The sequence below is a fragment of the Thermobia domestica genome, chromosome 5, assembly GCF_964235325.1.
Source record: "Thermobia domestica chromosome 5, izTheDome1.hap1.1, whole genome shotgun sequence".
NCBI classification, from domain to species: domain Eukaryota; kingdom Metazoa; phylum Arthropoda; class Insecta; order Zygentoma; family Lepismatidae; genus Thermobia; species Thermobia domestica.
In genome coordinates, this window is record NC_137458.1 from 66506574 (window position 1) to 66527075 (window position 20502).

Below are 20502 nucleotides of genomic sequence, written 5' to 3' on the forward strand. Positions count from 1 at the left end.
GCCCATTACGTCACGACCGTGGAAGGAGACGAACAACCAGGACTCCGGACCTTGAAGAATAGGTTCTTGATCGTGTGACAGGACAACCTTCGATAAGCACTAGAACATTAGCGCTAGAACTAGCACTAGACCATGAAGTGGTGGTTAATCACAGTACTGTTTGGAGAGTACTCCATGGGGAACAACAACTACAACGCTATCATTCACACCTATCAAGAACTGTATCCTTCAGACTTCGCACTCCGTGTGGTGTTTAGTTATCTAATGTAGCGCTGTTTGCACGACCCGCAGTTTCATGCCCCGATACTCTTCACAGATGAAGCCTGTTTGACGAGAGAGGTTGTCTTCAATAGCCGAAATAGTCATGTGTGAGCCGACGAAAATCCCCACAGTACCATTGTGCATAGGCATCAACAGAGATTTGGATTAAATATCTGGGCAGGTATCATCGGTGACAAGCATATACGACCATATCTCTTACCGCCTCGCTTAACTGCACCAGTGTATGCATTGTTCCTGCAAGAAATATTTCCTGAATTATTAGAAGATGTATCTCTTGATGTTCATCAACATATATGAGTTCAGAATGACGAGGCTCCATAACACTTTGGAGTATTGCTTGTCAATGCCTTGACTATTCCTTCCCGCATAGGTGGATCGGAAGGGGGAGATCCTATTTCTTGACCGGCACGATCCCCTAATCTACAATCAATTGATTTCTTCTTGTGGGATTACGTAAAATCTCTCGTCTAAGACACACCTGTACTGAACTAAGAAACCCTACTTGCACGAATCCTCGCTGCCTGTGATATCATTAGCACGAAACCTGGCATCTTCGTCAGGACAAGAAAAAACTTATTACGGCGATGCCATGTCTGCATCGAAACCAGGGGACTTCATTTTAAGCATCTGCTGTGAATGTAAGTTCATTTGCTCTTCCTACCAGTATAATTTTCAGTCTTGTCTAGCCTTAGTATGTGTTGTCCTCCATTACCATACACGCACTGTATGATTGTTCCACCCGACCTCCTACTTCACTCCTTTGTCGTTTATGCCGTACGTATTTCTTGCTCCAAGGATCCTGCCTCCTAGGATAGCTCTCAACCTTTGGTGATATCCGGGCTTTGAGATTCCACATTCTGCCTTACTGCTTGTCAACTGCCACAATTTATACCGCTTTCGTAACGCCGGCAAATTGCCACCTGTTTTGTTATGGCCTCGAATCACTGCCAATTCTCCATGGCTCCGATAGCAACACAGCACATTTCTGGCATTCTTGTCTTGAGCCTGTACTGTTAGAATTTATATATAAATCGAATCTCCAGGTCCAATAATGCACTATTTCCTTTGACCCGATCTTTCTCCAACATATCAGTTCTTCGTAGTTTCGGCAGACTGATTTTGGTATATTATATATATATATATATATATATATATATATATATATATATATATATATATATATATATATATATATATATATATATATATATATATATATATATAACGAAGTTTTCTCGCTAATTCTTCCTTGACCTCTCCGCCTATTGTGATGGCACTTAAGTAAACATTAACCTAACTTATATTTTAAGCACATTTTTGGAATGGGGAGGAGAATGAGGGGGCGACATGAAAAATAAACGAATGTGACCGACTTTGGTATCCAATCCATAATTTGTGTAATCGCTGAGATAAATAATGAGACTTCTGATGTCATTTAAGTTCAAATTTATCTCTCGTTGGCGTCCGATAGTAGTATCTATTCCATAGTTCTTAGGGATGCTGAGATGAATAGTGACACTTTCAATGCCGTTTAAGCTCACGTTCATCTCCCATGCGTATTCCAAGAGGGGAAGGAGCAGGCCTGTAGCCAGCCCAAAACTCTAAGGGGGCCCGATCCAACCATGTTATATTTCATTTGCAAACCTACCGTGAAAATCTTAGTGGGGCCAGTAAAAATTTAGGGGGGTGGCCCTCCCTAGACCCCTGGATACGGGCCTGAAAAGGAGTTCAAATATTTTCCATCGATCTATTCTTCCATTGAAAAGTATTTAAGCTAGGTAAAGTATAAATTTAAATCTTGCAAAAATAAAAATTCACCATAGAACCGGAAAAAAATGTTTTCGACCGAATTATCCACCTTAGCTTAGTTATTCCTTATTAGTGTACTGCACGCGTTATTTTGTTAGCTTGTAGTCTATTATTAATCACTGCTATCGTGTTGCTATGCGTTAGATTTTATCCTTCATCTATTTTTTTCTGAACCATCAATATCATAAGAACAATACACTGAGAAAAAAAGGACTAGGATTTCCGTGTGGATACATCGTATTTACGCGGGTGCGCTCCTTAAGTAATGTAATTTCATGTATAAAAGTACAGCAGGTGGGAACACCATGCGAAGTCTGGAGTTCGGCGTCTGGATTTCGTGTTAAAAAAATCTTTCCTCTCTTTCCTTCTCACAGAATGATAGATATGACGTCTTATTACTCTCGTAAGGTAGGGAGCCAGATTTAGAAGGAACCAAGAGGAGACAGTCGTAGAAAGGTGGTAACAACATTATATACGTAAGTTACCACCGTCGGAATTGGTATGGCGTTAATTCTAGATTTAAAATGGTGGTTCCACAATACAAAATTTTCGCTGGACGGTGGTGTAGATCGTACTACGGATGAACCAACATTACTTATTGTGGTGACGCGCTTAACCTTGTAAAAACAGCATTTACATGCCGCTGGATTATGCAATTTTCTCCGTGTATTTACCATTGTTCTCAGTATAACTCAACTGATCTTAATCAAACTTGGATCTACCAAAGGAGTTCAAATATTTTCTCTTCCCGCGAGTTATGAGCCATCAAGGTTGATGTTTGGACGTATTTTAAATTTTCATGAAATAGTAATTCTAAACGTTTTCAGGTGATCTTATCCAATCTTCGTCAAACTTAGCATTGTGCTCGAACTTGATCTGCTTAGCAAGTATGTAAAATATTTTCCGGGACAGATCTTTAGTTTAACATTTATGGTAATCAAAATCCGGGTTTGGATTCGATCAAATTTTCCAAAAAATGATCTCTAACTACATAGCGCAAACCCCTTAAATATTAATTTAATTTATAAGAAACTAAATAATGAGACAGTTGATTATCTATGATATAAATGCTGTATGGGCTTATCAATATCAATGAAAGATAATTTTTATTTTCAATATGAAAAGTTAGTAGTATCAGTCTAACATTTGTGCTTACAGTAGACATCTGTCTTTCTCACTATTTTGTTGTCCCCTTCCATACCCACATTTTATTAATTTTTTTTTATGATATTATTTACATTTCTAATATACACAATGTTTCAAAACGATTGTCCTGATTGTGGACAGTAATAATTACGGAACATGGGACTTGCCGGCGAGGAAATTGAGTGTTGTTTGAATGGTCATGACCTAGAGTTTTAGAAAATCTCCATTATGTGTCAGTCAATGTGTCTTCTCAGTTTGTAGACAGTCCGAAGTAAGATGGCGTCAGCACAACAGAAAGCATTTTTTGTGCTGTAGTTTGCAAAGACTAACTCAGTGATATCGGTCCAGTGATTTTCGTCAGAGTTTTGGCATTGGTCCGCCTGGACCCAAAAACATTCATTATTGGTATTGCCAATTTCTTCCTAGTTTTGCCATTGTTTCCGAAATAGACATTTCTACAATTTTCATGTGGATAAGGTGCCCTACTGATCTTAGGCGTTTTGAACTTACAGACTTTATGATATTAGATAATACTGTGTTACCGAAAGTGTCAATTTTGTTCACTCAAAAGCTTTGAGTTAAGTCGGGCTACTTGAATCCAGTATGTTCTGGCCTGAAGACAACTATGCACCTCTTAAATGCTATGCGTAAGTAAGAAAATGTTACACAACGACTCTTTCCGTCAGTCAGTCTGCTGTCGATCGGTTAGTCTGTTAGTTGTTAGTATCACAGCTAAAGTTGTAAAAGATGGTGGGAAACAGCGTTTTGAGTTTAATTTAGCTTTCCAAAATTACGATTCATCTCCACTCTTATTTTTCTATTTATCAGGTCTATGGAGTCTACGCATAATAATGATAACCTGTAGCTATTTTGACATTCCAATAAAAATATTAACAAAGTGTCTGTGAAATCGGTTCACTGCTTTCTGAATGCACACAGATATACATATTCTATCCCTTAGAGTTTTTATATAATACGTTACATATACTCTTTCTTTACCATATCCTCTTTCTTGTTAAACACTATTACATAGTTCAATTTCACATTTGAGTCTTGAGTTTAGTCTGAAAAGTTTTCAGTTATTATTTTTATCTCTTAAAGAATTCTTTACTTTGTATTTCCACTTACAAAGTACATCTCAGAGACCAATTCTATTTCTGTTTTCTATCTTCGCGTATTCCCAAGTACACCTTTGAAGTGAATATCATTTTCTTAAAAGGAGAAAAGACTTGATCAATTCAGTTCACTTATTTTTAGATATTATTTGTAGTGAATGAATAACATTTTCTTTTCTACATCAAAAACATTTCTCTTCGCACGAAAACACACATTCATGAATATAAATATCGGTATGTAGTTCCCTGAATACACATTGATTTCATTTCTTTTCCTACAAGCATGATTTTCTGTTTCTATGGTCTGTAAATCCCTTGTTATTCTGCAACCAACATTGATCAGAAATATTGTTGGAATATATAATATACAAGATAAAAAGTTATTTTTGTGTGTCTGCGCGCGCGCGAGTGTGTGTGTGTTGAGTTGAGTTGATTTTAGTTTAGCGTCCCGTTCAGCAGCGTGGCTATATGAGACGTAGACCTACTAATTAACTTGGAATCCGAACCACATGAGCTCCCGCCGGGAATCGAACCCGGGTCTCCGACGCCAAAGGCGCGTACGCTAACCGCTTAGCCACGAAGGAGCTCGCGTGTGTGTGTGTGTGTACTATAGAGTATTGCAGTACAAAATATAAATTAGGCTATTTGATAAACCGCCTAGATTGTCGAAATGGGAATAATAGATGAAAGGAGTAATGGAGAAATTGGATATGTGTAATGGAAACGGAAAACACATGATAAAGTGCTGGTTATAGTAGGAACAGTATTAAAGATGATTAAAACGGGGAAACCAAATTATTAAGAGAGTGGTTAGAAAGAAATTATATAGAAGGAAACAGAAATAAAAGAAATGGTAAAAGAAAAATAAGAGAAAGAGAATAAATAAGAAGTGAAGGACTGCAGTGCATGCAAGCATTATTATTGTTAGTAGTAATAGTATAACTACTACTAGTAGCAGTCATAGTAGTGGTAGTAGTACTTGAACTTCTACTAGTAGTAGTAATAGTAGCATTTCAACACTCAGGCAATGTATGGCGCATTTTAAACAATTACTTGAAGTTTGGTATACTTTCATTGCGAATCGAACATGCAATTCAGGAAGCAAACAAAGAATACTAATCAAATTATTTAGTCTTATGCATACGCTATACAATTACGTTTTCGAGATAAGTTATAATATTTTATATTAAAGTTATTTTTTACTTGTAAAATACTTTATTCTATTATAAAGTTTAATTACAAATTCCTCCTTTAAACGGACATGTTGATGGAAGTCTAGTAACTATATTTTCAGGGCTCATTAACAAATTGATTAGTAACTAGGCTTACTTTCCTTTATATGGTTTCAAGCTAGATCTCCTTTCTGCGATTCGGATCAACATCCATCTGTAAGTGATGTGTCATAGACTCTCGGTGCCGAAAATACTTGGTGGTACACTCAAAGTAAATAGTGTTTTATTTCACATGATTTGCAAGTCTCTAAAACGGTAGCACGTCTGAGAAATCTTAATACACTCTGATATTGTTAATACATTTGTTTCTATCCTTTATGTTTATTATTATATAAAAAAGTAATAGTGCTTTATAGTCCAAAAGCTGCAAATAATATAGTCTAAGACATATTTATGCAAAAAAATCAATCTCAAAGTTCTGTAATTCATAATTAATACTAGTGATTCGAGTTTTTATCGTTTGACATACTTAAGGCTGGGGCGAACATAATGGTATGTTACATTTTCTAACTTTTGAGTAAGCTTGTAAAGAACGTTGATCATTCCCATACGATTCAATGCTGTGACATATATCAAATAAGCTTTCCCTGACATCTGCAGGTACACAAAATTAAACTAGCTACATACTCTTCTGTGGTTCGATCACAACCAATTTCACCTAAACGGGAGTGGTGCTTACCATTATGTTTGCCCAAGCCACTCATACTATACAAAAAGATAAAGCATTTGTATATTAGACTGTTTCTCAAAAACTTATCTTAAAAATTACTGATTAAGATTGAAGATGTCATTCGGTTCCTATGCTGATTCAGAAATACTTTCATCTTTGAAGTGGAAAGCAGGCACTACAATTTAGTTATAATACTAACCGTAAGGAAGACTACATTACCGTTGCTAATAAATCCCTTCTTGTTATGCAACCACCATTGTTCCTTAACCATGTTGGTACATATAACAAACAGGATAACGTGGAGTTTTCTTTCGTTTAAATGGATTTTCAGAGAATCAGTCTGGCATTTGTTGTTTAATAATGTTAAGTGTTGTTTCGATAAAGCTTTTCATTCACTTATGTTCTACAATCCCAGTAATCTTGGAAATAATCTAAGCGTATTATATTTGTACGTTTTAATTTTTTGTTGAAAGCTTCCGTACATTAACAAGATACTATATACACAGAAGTAAATCCGCTGAGCTCTTGGGATAAAGATAACGGATGCGTTGCATGAATGAAACTTTTCAAATTGAGTTTTAACAAACGTGACATATGCTTTTAAACGAAAATAACTTTTACTTCCTAAAACATCTCGTAACCGCATTTAAAATTCATCACCTACTGTATATTCGAATGGACATTAATGAAACTGTCAAATTGTCACCATACATGTTTCTCACAAGTGTGTTTCCAACTTCGATTCCTATAGTCTGAATTACATAATTTTCGGTGTTAATTTAGCTTAATGAGGAGAGATGCACTACGAAGCAGTGAAATCCAGTCTTGAAATTCAGAAGTAATGTTGTTAGCTGATATAGACCTCATCAACATGTCAATCTCATTTAGAAAATAAAATACAATGTGTGTATTGCATGAAAATAGTAACGAAATGCATTAATATAACCTGATAATATGTAAGAATAGACCATTATGCTTCAACAATAGAAGGTATTTCTAAATAATGCATATTTAAATTTAATGTTTATTCTTTGTGTTAAGTGGGTAACCTATTGACAGAGCAAAAATGTAGAGGTATAGGTAGAATTTGGGGGGGGGGGTATCGATCCAATCATGTTATAGTTCATTTATAACCCTACCGTGAAAACTTTATGGGACTAGTAAAAATTTAGGGGGTCGGCTCCCTAGCCCTCCGTGGATACGGGTCTGCTAGTGCTATTTTTGGTAGGGAGCTCTTATTATCTGTCATCTCAAGTTTACATAAGGTAGTAGTTTGGATTCTTGATTCAGAACATGAAGATCTCTAGTTAGAATTCTTCAACTGTCTTTTATTATAATTTTTCTCTGTATCGTCAGAAGAATGTTGAAGATGAATCTTTAAATATATAAATTTTGGCGCTCTTTCTTCCAAAAATCTTTCCGGTTTTCCACTGTGTCTAAGACTATAATCATAAATAAATTTACCATTTTGTCCGAATTAGTTAGGGATATGGTGATTAAGCCGTACTGTACTCCAGTCTTGAGGATCAAGTTGATTAAGTACATTAAGTGGTACCTTACCCTCCAGTTTTCTCTACGTCTTTCATCTTCACCCATACGTTTTCCCTCTACTACTACTACTATTTTGTCAGTTTTATACATATCATTGCCAGAACGCCACGCAGTTCGACATATTATAAGCGTTCCGTCCTTGCTATATGGGTAGCACGTGAACCGTGTGTGGAAGAGACCTGGTTTCGATTTAAGTTTGGGTTTCGTGAGATTAGAAGCCCACATTAATGTATTTGCTCACAGACTGTGTTCTTCAGGCGTGTTCTACAATGTTAAGCTATAGGTCTAGGACTGATATAGACTTGATGTTGACGAAGAATGTTAAATTCTAAACAAACCAAACATTATTATTATCACTCATTCATAATTATGTCAAGCATTTATTATCACTCGTTACCAATCTCTTTATTTAAACGGGATGTAACCAATACTGTAAGTATTTTGTTGTCGTTGGCAAATCATTTGGAGAAACTTAGCTTCCCGCTAAATGCAAGAATTATCCACTGCAATATTGTAATAATAATAATAATAATAATAATAATAATAATAATAATAATAATAATAATAATAATAATAATAATAATAATAATAATAATAATAAACTTATAGTTTAATGCTTCACGATTGTGCTCTTCACGTTATTAGAGATGGATGGTTAATGAAAGCAAATGATTACGGGAAAATCTTGGAATGAGAATGTGGAAGGAAACTGGAAACTCCCGAGAAACCGATGGAAAGAATGTTGTTCACCATAAACTCACATGACTAGGATCGAACCAGGGACAATTTACGTCAGAATTGAGCGCTGTCCCACTAAACCACCGTGTCCTATTACTTTATTGTTGTCTATCAACTATGATCATCTTCTTCCCCCACCTATTTACCTTCTACCTATTCAATGGTTCAAGATTGTATTTTCATGTTATGAACTTCCTCGTGGTTGAATGATTAGTATACATGCCTTTTGCGTGGGAGACCCGAATTCGATTCCCACTGGGAGCTCATGTGATTTGGATTCACATTAAGCTGAAGAGCACAGTAACTCAGGGATAGAGCGCTTATCTCTGGTGAGTGAGGATTAAGTCTGTGGGATTTCTCTGGGTGCTGCTGTGTCCTCCCACATTCTCATTTCATTAATTCTTCAATCATTATTCACTCGCCTTAACTATCCGTCTTTCTTAGGCTAAAGGTTATAATCGTGAGACATTAAACTGAAATCTTTTAAGCTGTAGGTCCACGTCTCATTTAGCCTCACTGCTGAAAGGGACGCTACAATCAGAACAAAACTTCTCCCTTTATACACTTACTAGTTTATTAGTAATATTTAAGTGGGGCTTCTACAAATGTAATGTTATTACATACGTCCGTCAATATATCCGTTACTCCACACGTTAACTCTTTAACGGAAGCGATTTTTTTTAATTTTGTTTCCGCAATAGATAGCTAGAGTTACTATTACGATGAGTTCGTTAATGGATTCAAACCGTTATCAACTTGACGGTTAATAGTGACTTTAATAGAAGCTACCCATATTCTAATTTGTAATATTGAAATAAATGTAGTACAACTTACATATTTTACATGAACGCCAATCCTGGGGGAGTGAGGAGGCCTTGGCCCCAATGTTCATGTGGCTTCCCATGTATTTTTATGAATATGTATTTTTATATGTATTTTTTTATTGTTATATGTATTTTTTATGATAATACAATATTTTGCAAAGTTTTAATTCAATTTGTCTTAAAATCCTCATATATGCCTTCTTAGGCCCTTGTCTGCAACCAAGCTAGAGGTCTGCACGGGATTGAGTTGAGCCCGCGAACTTAGGCCACTTCGGGCTGGGGCCGTAAATTTTTAAATACACAACCATATTTCTCGGGCTTTTTCGGTTCAAGCTTTATAAATATACTGTACAACGACATTTATCGGACCGTTCTTTTTGAAGAGCTTTCAAAGCACATCTAAATGTGTAACTTGAGACGCCCATACTAAATATGTGATTATCATTGTGCAATTGAGAAAATGAAATGAAAATGAAATGTTTGAGTTTTACGTCCCACGGTTATGCCGGTTAGGCTAAAGGAAACGGTGATGATGAGTAATGAATGAAATGGTGGAATGAAGAAAGTTGAAGGAAACAGGAGAACCCCGAGAAAACCTCCGCACACGGTGTTTGTCCACCACAAAGTTCACTTGGCGGGGCTGGGATCGAACCCGGGACCCCAAACACCAGAGGTGAACGCTCTACCACTGAGCCACCGCGCTTATCTTCAAAATTTCTTTCTCTTTTTAACTTTTTACAACTTATCCTTGTTATTTTTCGTTGTACACTCACACAACCTTTCACTTCTTTCTATTATCTTCGAACCTTCCAATAATGTTCAGTGTTCTTTTTCCTTATGTTTATGTTTCTGCTACGCACAGTAAATAATAATGTACATCCGATGAATAATTTTTGTAACTCTCTTTTTTTTTTTTATCTTCTCATAATATAACTTCCTTCCTCTTAAAGGTTTCCATTACAATTTCAACCAATACTTTTATTTGAAGCTGACATCTTGCATCTTCACAAAAAAGGTTATCAAGCAATAATCTTACTCACTTCACCCTTCCCCACACCTTCCAGTCTAGTAGCTAGCACACGCACTTTTGATACACATGGTCCCGGGTTTGATTCTCGATGGAAGTGCACTTCAATATGATTGCATTACAAGGTTTCGATTTCACCTTAAACTGTAGGTTCATGTCGCATATAGCCTTGGTGCTGAGAAGTGATGCTAAACTTCCATAAGTAAACAAATAAACAATGTATTTTCAATTCAGGTTTTTAAAGGAAAAATCTCAAGCCATGTTTTATGCTTATAATTATTTTCCAAAATGTACAATTAGCAGTTCTAGTACCAACTTAAATATTCTAACCTCGAAGTTATTTATTTTTAAAATATTATCCTTCAAATATATTATTGAAAGTTTGCCTTATATAATCATGATCTTATTGAGTAACGGTTTCTTGCGCCAAAAAATAGTAGTGACGCATTGGAATATAAAACTGAAATTCTGCGAACTTTTCTAATATATTGAATCTTCGTAAACAAAATGGTTGTTTACATTGGTTTCTACAGAGGGTTGGAGGAAAAATCCCATCTGTCATTCAACAGTATTTCATCTTTCACTTTGTGTTCCAGAAAAAATAAAAAATAAAGTAAATATCGAAAGGGAGAGAAAACGCGACGTAATTCAAGTTTACGAGACAGAATTTTGAAGTCATCTCTTCCCGATTGGGCTACACTTTGTCACTTTCTTTTCTTGGGGTTTCATTCTTTCATCTTAGCCGGGACAACATCAGCCCACATAACCTTGTTTACCCGTGATGCTCTGCGTATAAAACTGGTGGTCACGTGTCGAAATAACGAGGGAAAGAACAGATCCCATCACAACGATAAAAATATATATAAAAAGTACGAAAAAGAAGGATGGCAGGAATTTCAAGTGACGTCATTGTGACGCAATAAGAGTAAAATTATATATGTGAGTATGCAACTTTACGAGCACAGAGGGAAAGGAAATTTAGTTCACGCAATATTAACGCAATGTGTAGGAGGCTTACTCACATGTATAGGTTAGAATCAAGAATAAAATTTCTAAAAAGATTTGGTCTCCATTCTATACTTCAAGCATGAATGTACAACAAATTTAATCTCATTTTACGCTTTTGTAAATCCTTAATGCCACAGTACATGAGTACATGGAAAACTGTTCTACCAGATGATGCATGCTGAACTATGTGATGTGTGTGTGGTCAGTGCATTTGCTAAAACATATCGTTGTATCTGTCTTTCTATACCGAACTCCACTAGCTTGTAATTCACTTGGCTCTCCCCAATCAACAATATATTTACGATGCGATACATTTATACTGAAAGTTCAGTAGAGCATCCTCGTGGCTATATACGAGGTAGTATCAAAACGTTAGTGCAATGGTCTAGAAGGTAACGAACTACGAACCTCTCACACATGCAATTTGTAGTTAAGTCTTCTATATTAACAATGCAAATTCTGAACTCGTTAGAACAATTTTTTCTTTCTTTCCTTTTCCTTCCTTGCAGGTAAATCACTGAAAGTACGATGATTGATAAGTTTGATGCACGGAGTGTAACTGTTCCTCTATCTATAGGGAAAAACAGCAAAGTAGATCCACGAAGAGATGGAAAAAAGTCTGTGAGCATGAACGCCCATTGTATGAGATGGTATCTATGTGGAAATGGCAATTCCGAACTGGACGCATGGTCACCGCGGTCGCCTCTACATCTGGAAGACCATCTTTCACAGAAGATGTCGACTTCACGGAGAAAGTTGAGAAGATCATAATGGAACACAGGAGGATAACCATTGAAAGTGTTATGTATGAGTTATAGGTCTGCTTGAAATATCATTTACAACCAGCTATCTTCAGAAAGTATCAGCACGGTGGATGCCACGGGTGCTCACGGCTTTCCAGAAGAGAAATCGTGAAACCGTTGCAAGAGAAATGTTGCATCACTGTGAGGTGGAGGAAGAGGACTTCCTCGACAAACAAATGACAATTGATGAAAGGTTTATCTTTATGACCCAGAAACAAAGAAAATGAGCAAACAGTGGAAACACCCTTCCTCCACCACCTCTCAAAAGGCATGGGTACAGAAGCCTGTCGCCAAGGCATTGCTTTCCATTTTCTGGGACTGTGAAGGGGTCATCATGACAGATTACCTGCCACAGGGGCAAACTATTACTAGTACCTATTAAGTTATTCCCATCTCCTAAGTTACGAGAGAAACTGAAGTAAAACGTCGTGAATTGGTCACAAAAGGGGGTGCTGTTGTTGGCAGAAAATGCATCAGCTCATTCCGCCCGTGTATCCATGATGAAAGCAGTGGAATTAGGGTATGAAATATTGCTCCACCTCCATATTTACCGGACCTAGCACCAAGTGAGTTCTTTCTGTACCCAGAAACGAGGCACCCTCTCAGAGGACGCCATTTCGACAGTATAGGTTGAACGACGTCATTTGTGAGATTGAACTTTTGTTTCAAAGCCAAATTGCAGACTTATCAAATCAAATAGGCTTACGGAAAGTAAAGAACTGCTGGCAAAAATGTGTCGCTAGGCACGGTGACCACGTAGGGAAGGATTGTCGCGGAAGACTCAAGTTTGAATCTCGGTAGGATCTCACTTGGATCGGATTCTACGTTAAGTTGTAGGTCCACATCTAACATAGCTTTTCTGCTAGAAGGAAAAATAAACTTGAATCCAACCAAGCTACCCATGACCAACTGCATTAACAAATAACACGACCTTCACTTTTAGAGCATATTTAACTCTATATGCTGTTTGTTCATTGTAAGATTATTCTTATTGAGTAGAATAATAATACAAAGAAATTCTCTTCTTCAGATAAATGATCAAGTTTATTTTTAATTATTGAAGGAAGATTTTTTTTTTCTAAAAATATACTTAAATCATCTTGCACTTTACTTATTATTGATATTTTGGTCATAAGTGCATATTTTAGTTTACTTTGCTCATGAAATGTTTACATTATTAATACTTTTAGCTGGAGATTTCCTATAAGGTCTCTTAACAACCACAAGTAGTGTGTTTCTTATAACCTGCGTAAGTCACAAGTAAGAATGTTTTTGCTTGGGTATCAACCATAAGTGATATTTTCTAGTTTAAGATACGTGGAATTAAAAACGGAAAATATGAGTGATAAATAGTTATAACACTCCTTTAAAAACGCAACGAAGTTATTGGTTGTGGCATTTCGTGGAAGATTTCACAGCATCCTACAATACAAGAAGTTTCAATTATACCTAGGTATTTTTCCAATGGGGTCGCATTAGGTTCAAAATCTATATTAAACTATTACCCTTCTGCTTACATGACATCAGCTGTTGAATTTGGAAATAACGACAAAAATGTCAGTCCACATATTACAGTAACACAGTGACTTGATTACTTCATTTACATACAAAGTTAATGATAGCGCATTTCCAATTAAATTTTTATAAATATTAATATTTTTTCTAATATCATATTAGTTATTTGCATATATAATAAAACCTTACCACTACTGTTAATTTAAGTTATATTTGTATCGGTAAACACCTTTTTCTAAAGGAATATATCATTCCTAAATATGAAGGATAAAGTGGCTCAGTAACTCACACTTCTGGTGCTAGGGCACTGGCGCAAATCCCGGGGGATGAGAGGGACATGTCCCCTCCAATCTTGCAACTGGGGGGACTGTCCCCTCCAATCTTGCAACTGGGGGGACTGTCCCCTCCCAATAATCCGATTTGAAATGTGTTTTTTGGGAGGGGAATATGATGATTTATGTCCGATTGCCACAAGGAAAAGTGAGATGAAATTGATGTCCCCCCAGAATAAGCCTCAAATCTGCCCGCCTCCCGATGCTCAAGATAACTCTGTTCCCCTGATCCTCCACAACATTATTTTTCAACTTCATAAATATTTGGAACATAGCTTAACAAAAGAAGAAAAAGGAAAAATCGTCTTTCTTGTCACCCTCAATATTGAAGACAGATTTGCACCGCTGTGCTAGGGTGTCAGGTGGTTACGATTCCAAATCACGCGAACAACATCGTGTCCGTGGTTTCTCTCGCAATGCAAATTCTCCCGTTTCCTCTCACATTTTCATCCCATCAATTCTTCCATAATAATTTACTTTAATCAATCACTCATCTCCTTTTAGCCTAAAGGGCATAATCGTGAGATATTAACCCTTTTCTCCTTGTTTTTTTTCTTTTAGCGAAAAAAAAATAATCCGTATTGGAAATCCTCATATGGGAACTTGAAAAATGAATTAAAACTTGAATTTTAGATTTTTCACTTAATTCCGACGAGAAATAAGTAAGTGCCATGTATGACACTCTTACAACTCACAAAGAACATGCCAGATGACACCAAAATCTTTTATTCATACACGTCAATATCTCACACAGCAGACAAAACAGTCATTTGATGCCTTTGGTAAATCACAAAAAAGCTAAAGTGAAAAAAGGGTATGTGCCATATATGGCATGGCATGCGGTAAGGGGTTAAAGATTGCATTTTAATTTTCAAATGTTTATATGTAATTAAACTTGAATGTCTTCAGTACATATTTTAATCGTTTGAGTGTATACTTGCATTAATACCTTATCAGTTTTTGTAATAGATAAAGCCATTCTCTACATATTATTCTCTACAGTTCTAAATATTTCACTTGAGATTCAAACTTCTGTTGAGCGCGTTTAATACAAGTGTCTAATTTTATGTAAAAGACAAAGTTGCAAATTAGAGAATTTGATTCAAGTTGAACTGTAAGTTGGTCACTTTTTCGCACATAAAAACGGTCGACAAATCATTAGACTGCTTTTGGAATAACATTTATTTAAATTTTCGGTAACATTATGTCTTCCCAAAAAGTCAACTCTAAAGAAGGTGTCTCAAGTTTGAAACCTAATTGAATCGCCTCAAAATGTGTACTCAATCCATTTCATAAAAGTCTCGTACGCTTTCCTAGACATGAAATATTTAGTTTCTTACGCCCGAGACTTTCAGAAACACAAACCAGTCTCTCAGAATGTCAAATTTAATCGATTTGGTCGTTTCCACAATTGAAGGGTTTGGTGCAAGAAGGAGGCAGCTCCACTTTGTGCCGCTATTGAATTGCACATCTTATCACATACAAAAGAAAAAGGCGCTTCGTTTGGTACAAGAATGAGGCAGCTCTACCCGCTAGTTTCAAAGAAATGCGGCAAACGGAGGAGTTTGCGTGAAAACCAAGGCGGCTCCAAAACGTTTTTGTTTAATTTGTTACATACTGGAAAAAGTGGAGCTGCCTCCTTCTTGCACCAAACCCTTCAATTGTTGGCTTAAAAAATCTCAAAGTCATCCTCATGACACCTTCATTTTACCCTATCCTTATGACGCCTTCTATGTTCGTTCAAAGTATACAAACTAGATGACCACGAACAAAGTTCTACATCCAGCTCGACCTAATATTTATGTTTCATTCTGTGCCCTAAGAAAAGTCTGTACCCTTGGCATTGTTTCATTGTAAGAATTTTGATATGGAATATATTTTCTTTCGATGATTCAATTATCGCTTTATAAACTTTTTCAAGCACCAGAAATATACACACAATTTATATGAAAAAAGTATATGCTGCATTACAAATTCTAAAAATTAGCATAAAAAGTTCCTATTTTTTCCTAATTCTAGTGGTACAATTCATCGAATAAATTTCTAAAATAATTTTATCTTCTCTTCTAGTTTGTGTTGGGTTAAGAAACGTACAATTGAAGATTCCAGCAGCAGTTAAACATGGAACAACAGCTCTATTGTTCTGTAAGTTTGATCTGGAGAACGACATGCTGTACGCTGTGAAATGGTACAAAGGAAATGTGGAGTTCTACAGATACGCACCAAGGGAGATGCCTTCCAAAAAGACTTTCTTTATGGCGGGAATTACGGTTGATGTAAGTGATCTTATCGTATACTTAGATGAAATTATCATATTATTTTTTAAACTTATGTCAATAGACTGTTGTTGCTGTGCAACACTATTTTTTAACATAATTATTTTTTCTTTTCAGCGACCTGGTGGTCTGTATATAGTATAAATTAAAGAATTGAAATGTATCTGGACAAAATACGTACGCAAAATCATGTTTCATCAAGCATAATGCATCAACATTATTGCATCTATGATAAATGGTCATTTGTAGCATGACGTTAATTTAACACGGTAGTTGTAACGTACGTTAAATATTCAAGATCGAACTAAGCTTCGTCACTGGTTGAAGAAGAAAAATATCTCCCTCCACAAAATTTCTCGAATGCTGTCTTATATTTTCTATATATGTTTTTCTTCAATAGTTAAAGGTAAGCTAAAAGAAAGGTCATAAATATATGATTCCAAATATTTAAGAGTTAATTTTACACGTCTATCCTTGAATATAATCAATGACCGGTACAAATTTGAACTACCTTCTATTATACTGGCAAATCTCTAACTCGATATTAGCCAAGAGAACTAATGACAATGAAGACTTAAACACTGCGGTATGTAGTGAAAAATCACTACTCGGGCAGTTGCGTAAATAAGTTACCCAAAATATGTTTAGTACTATGAACGATAAAGTTATTTTTAGGAAAAGTTGTAGTATAGATTAAGAAAGAAGATATGTCTAGATCGCGTACTTTCTTGATATTGTTTGTTTTAACTGAATATATTAAATATAATAAATTCATCAAGTTTCCTTTCTACCAACCAGAAACAGACACAAATTTCTTATTTTTCTGTAAATAAGTATTTTTCGTTTCTTCCAAAATACATTTTACAAGTTCACATTAAGAAAATACTTGTAATAGGATTTCCAAGTAAGAATAATTAGCACTCTAATTTCTGTGTTGCAGGGGTCGATCGTATGTTTAATTATTGTAGGTCAACATTTCATTTAAAATTGGTGAAGAGGACAGATAGAAAATTCCAGAGTCACTTCTGGAATCGTTTTAAGTTGAGGGGGCTGCAGTGGCACAGTTGTAGAGTGTTCACTTCTGGTGCATGGGGTCCCTGGTTCGATCCCAGCTCGCGCCAGGTGAGCTTTGTGGTGGACAAACACAGTGTGCGTGTGTTTCTTCGAGGTTCTTCAGTTTCGTCCCACTTTATTCATACCACTCTCATCATCCTTTAGCTTAGCCGGCATAACCGTGGGACATAAAAGTCAAAAATTTCATTTCATTTCATTTTCGTTTTAAGTTGAACCTGTCCACACACTACGATCACTGTACTTAGGTATGCCCATGTCTTTTCCAGTAACAATGTGCTCCAGACATGTGTTACAACTGCAGTAGTTTTGATAGTTAGGCTTTTTTCCCCTCACGCGAAATATCAAACAGCTCTTTCCGGGATATAGATATCGTACCTGAAATTATTGAACATATCATCAGGTTGCAGTTTGCTTCAGCTAATATCACTATTATTGCATACGAGAACATTAATTTAATGCACATAAACAAATTTCAAGGTGGATATAGGTGGATACCTTTCTTGTTTTCCCGTAAAATGCAATATCACATATATTTTGTACGAATATCAACTTCCGATGTTGTACACTCATGTCCAAAATTATTGTCGCATGTCCATAAATATGTTGTTCTAGGAATATAAATTGATAACAAACTCGCCCGGTATTTCTTATAATGTTAGTAGGTGTATAATCGGCAAAGGCATGTATATGGCAAATTTCATGTGAAAAGAACAGTAAATAAGAGCAATAAAACGCAAACAAAACTTTCTTGTCCATTTAGCAACATTTTGCTTTGCTTATTTTAATTTTTGTATTTATAATTATTCTCCTATGAAATTTCCCACAAATATGCATTTCCCGATTATACACATAGTATCAGTATTAAAAGTACCCTGCAAAATCATTATCAAACTATATTCTTACAAGAAATCAGTTATATAGATATGCGACAATCATTTTGGACATGAGTGTACATGTGCTACTTGTGCGAAACGCATTTGATTTTTCAGTCAATTTGTATTTCAATCATAGTACATTCCTGTAGCAGCAAATGCAGCAGTTCTTGATTCCTAACAGTCTAGCAAACGTTGAGCACGATGGGTTAACTTTGAGCCTCTAAATCTGACTACCATTAGTAATACCTGCTGCTGTATCACAACTTGTCTTTTATACGTGCAAACCCATTTCCCTGCAGAACGTCATATTTTTCTAGTCTTGTTCCTGTCATCTATGGTTTCTTTGTGACTCATTACGGATACAATGGGTGCAATTCCAAGCAACTTGATTTTGGACTTTTGAACAGTTAGATTGTACATTTCGTTCACTTTGCGTCGTTCCTGGTTCACACAAGCGGCACAAATAATCTTTTCAACCTCATTTTTCCCTCATTTTTGATCATTAGAATATCACACTACTTTGGAACGTACATTACTAAATTTATAGTATTGCCTTCATAATATTCTTGAATTAAAACAACTTCCAGTTGTATTTGAGAGTAAATAAAGTATTATCTATGAAATTTCCAGATAATAACTGGACATTTCCAGATAATAACAATGTTTAGGATACACAATCTTTGAAATTGGTAGATGTAAAAATATCAATTTGTTAAGTTAGTTTTCTAAAACAGTAGAGGCAGAAACTACAACAATCTGAAACTACAATTCACATTAGACTTTGATTTTTAAAAAACGACAAAAGAGAAAGAAAAATAGAATGAAAGAAAAATTGTGATTGAAGACGCCCCAACGCAGACAGAAACTAGAAATCACTCGGCCTCCACTGTAATCACTGCACTGAGCCAAAGCTATACAGTAGCTGTGCTACTCTGAATGGAATAAGAATTTTTGTGAAACTGAAATCGAAGAATAGGATTTTAGGGGCTTTCTATCCCTGCCGGTGAAATGTGTTCCAGATAAAGGTTCCATCTAATGTTATGTGCAACGATAAAGAATTCTCTTTCCCTTCCGTTTTTGATTCAATTGGGTTTAGAGACAGAGAGATAACCTCTTTCGCGCTTTAAAGGGAGAAACAAGAAAGAGGAGAAAGGAAGAAGAGGAGAAAATGTCGTTTTCCTTGTAGATTTTATGGAAACTTCCTACGTCTCAGAGAAAAATAGATTTAATACTGAAAAGCAAAGGAGAATGAAAGGTAATGTGGAGCAACGAACAGAGTGATAGAAACATATAAGAAAGGCTTTTATGTCCTTATTTGTGCTGAAAAAAGGAACAACAGGGAATAAGCATTGTTCAAAATTAGTAAGAATATAAAGAAACGGTGACATTATGAGTTAATAATCAACATAATGTATATATTTATAAGAACAAATGAAGAATGCAAATGGATACAGATGAATGGAATGGATTCACCTTTGATTGAAATGAAGAAATCGGTATTTTTAGTCTTACAAACTATGCCATGCAAAAGTATAGGGAGTATTATAGAACAAATTTGTCTGCCTGTAGACAAGTATCGATGTAAAATCAGTAACAGAAAACGTGAAAGGATTTTTGATATAAATTCCAAAAGAAAGCAAACCATTTGGGTGTAGCAGCCCTCTTTGTGGGTCTGAGCTGCTCCAGTGCCATCTGTTAGCAATCCGCTGAAATAGGTCGAGCCTAGTTATGAACAAGTGGTCAGCGAGCTGCGTCCATTCTAACACGCCTATCAGGACCTAGTGACCGATACATCTTTTATTCACATAAGTTGCCAGTTTACCTCATGACGCTGGGTGGACGCCGAAAATCTGGAAGCACTGGCAGGAAATCAAACCCGGGACCACGCGAACGTGAATCTAACTCTCTAACCACTTAACTCTAACCTTTTCTAATGAATTCAGTGTTCCAAAATAGGCCAATCTCTATCTTTATAACTGTATTAAATCACTTCCAATCAAATGTCTCCCTCCCTTTATATACGTGATTCTTACTACGATTTCTCTGATTCCAAAAGCGCACTGCTATGTCATTAGTGTTGCCCACGAGGTGAGAAATTTCTCATCCGCTTTTCAAAAATAAAAATGAAAATGTGAAATATTAACGTCCCACGATTATGCACCGAGGCTGTGATAATGAGAAATGAAGCAAATAATGGAATGAAGAAAGTGGGAGAAAACGGGAAA

At 36.0% G+C, this 20502-nt stretch overlaps 1 protein-coding gene across 1 annotated transcript in view; it reads left to right on the forward strand.

Moving 5' to 3' along the window:
* LOC145685940 (uncharacterized) overlaps window positions 1–20502 on the forward strand; it is a 758676-nt gene that overhangs the window by 416454 nt on the left and 321720 nt on the right. Inside the window, exon 2 of the mRNA XM_081758714.1 lies at window positions 16123–16328. Coding sequence (XP_081614840.1) covers window positions 16123–16328 — 206 coding nt within the window. The remainder of the gene's footprint in view (window positions 1–16122; window positions 16329–20502) is intronic.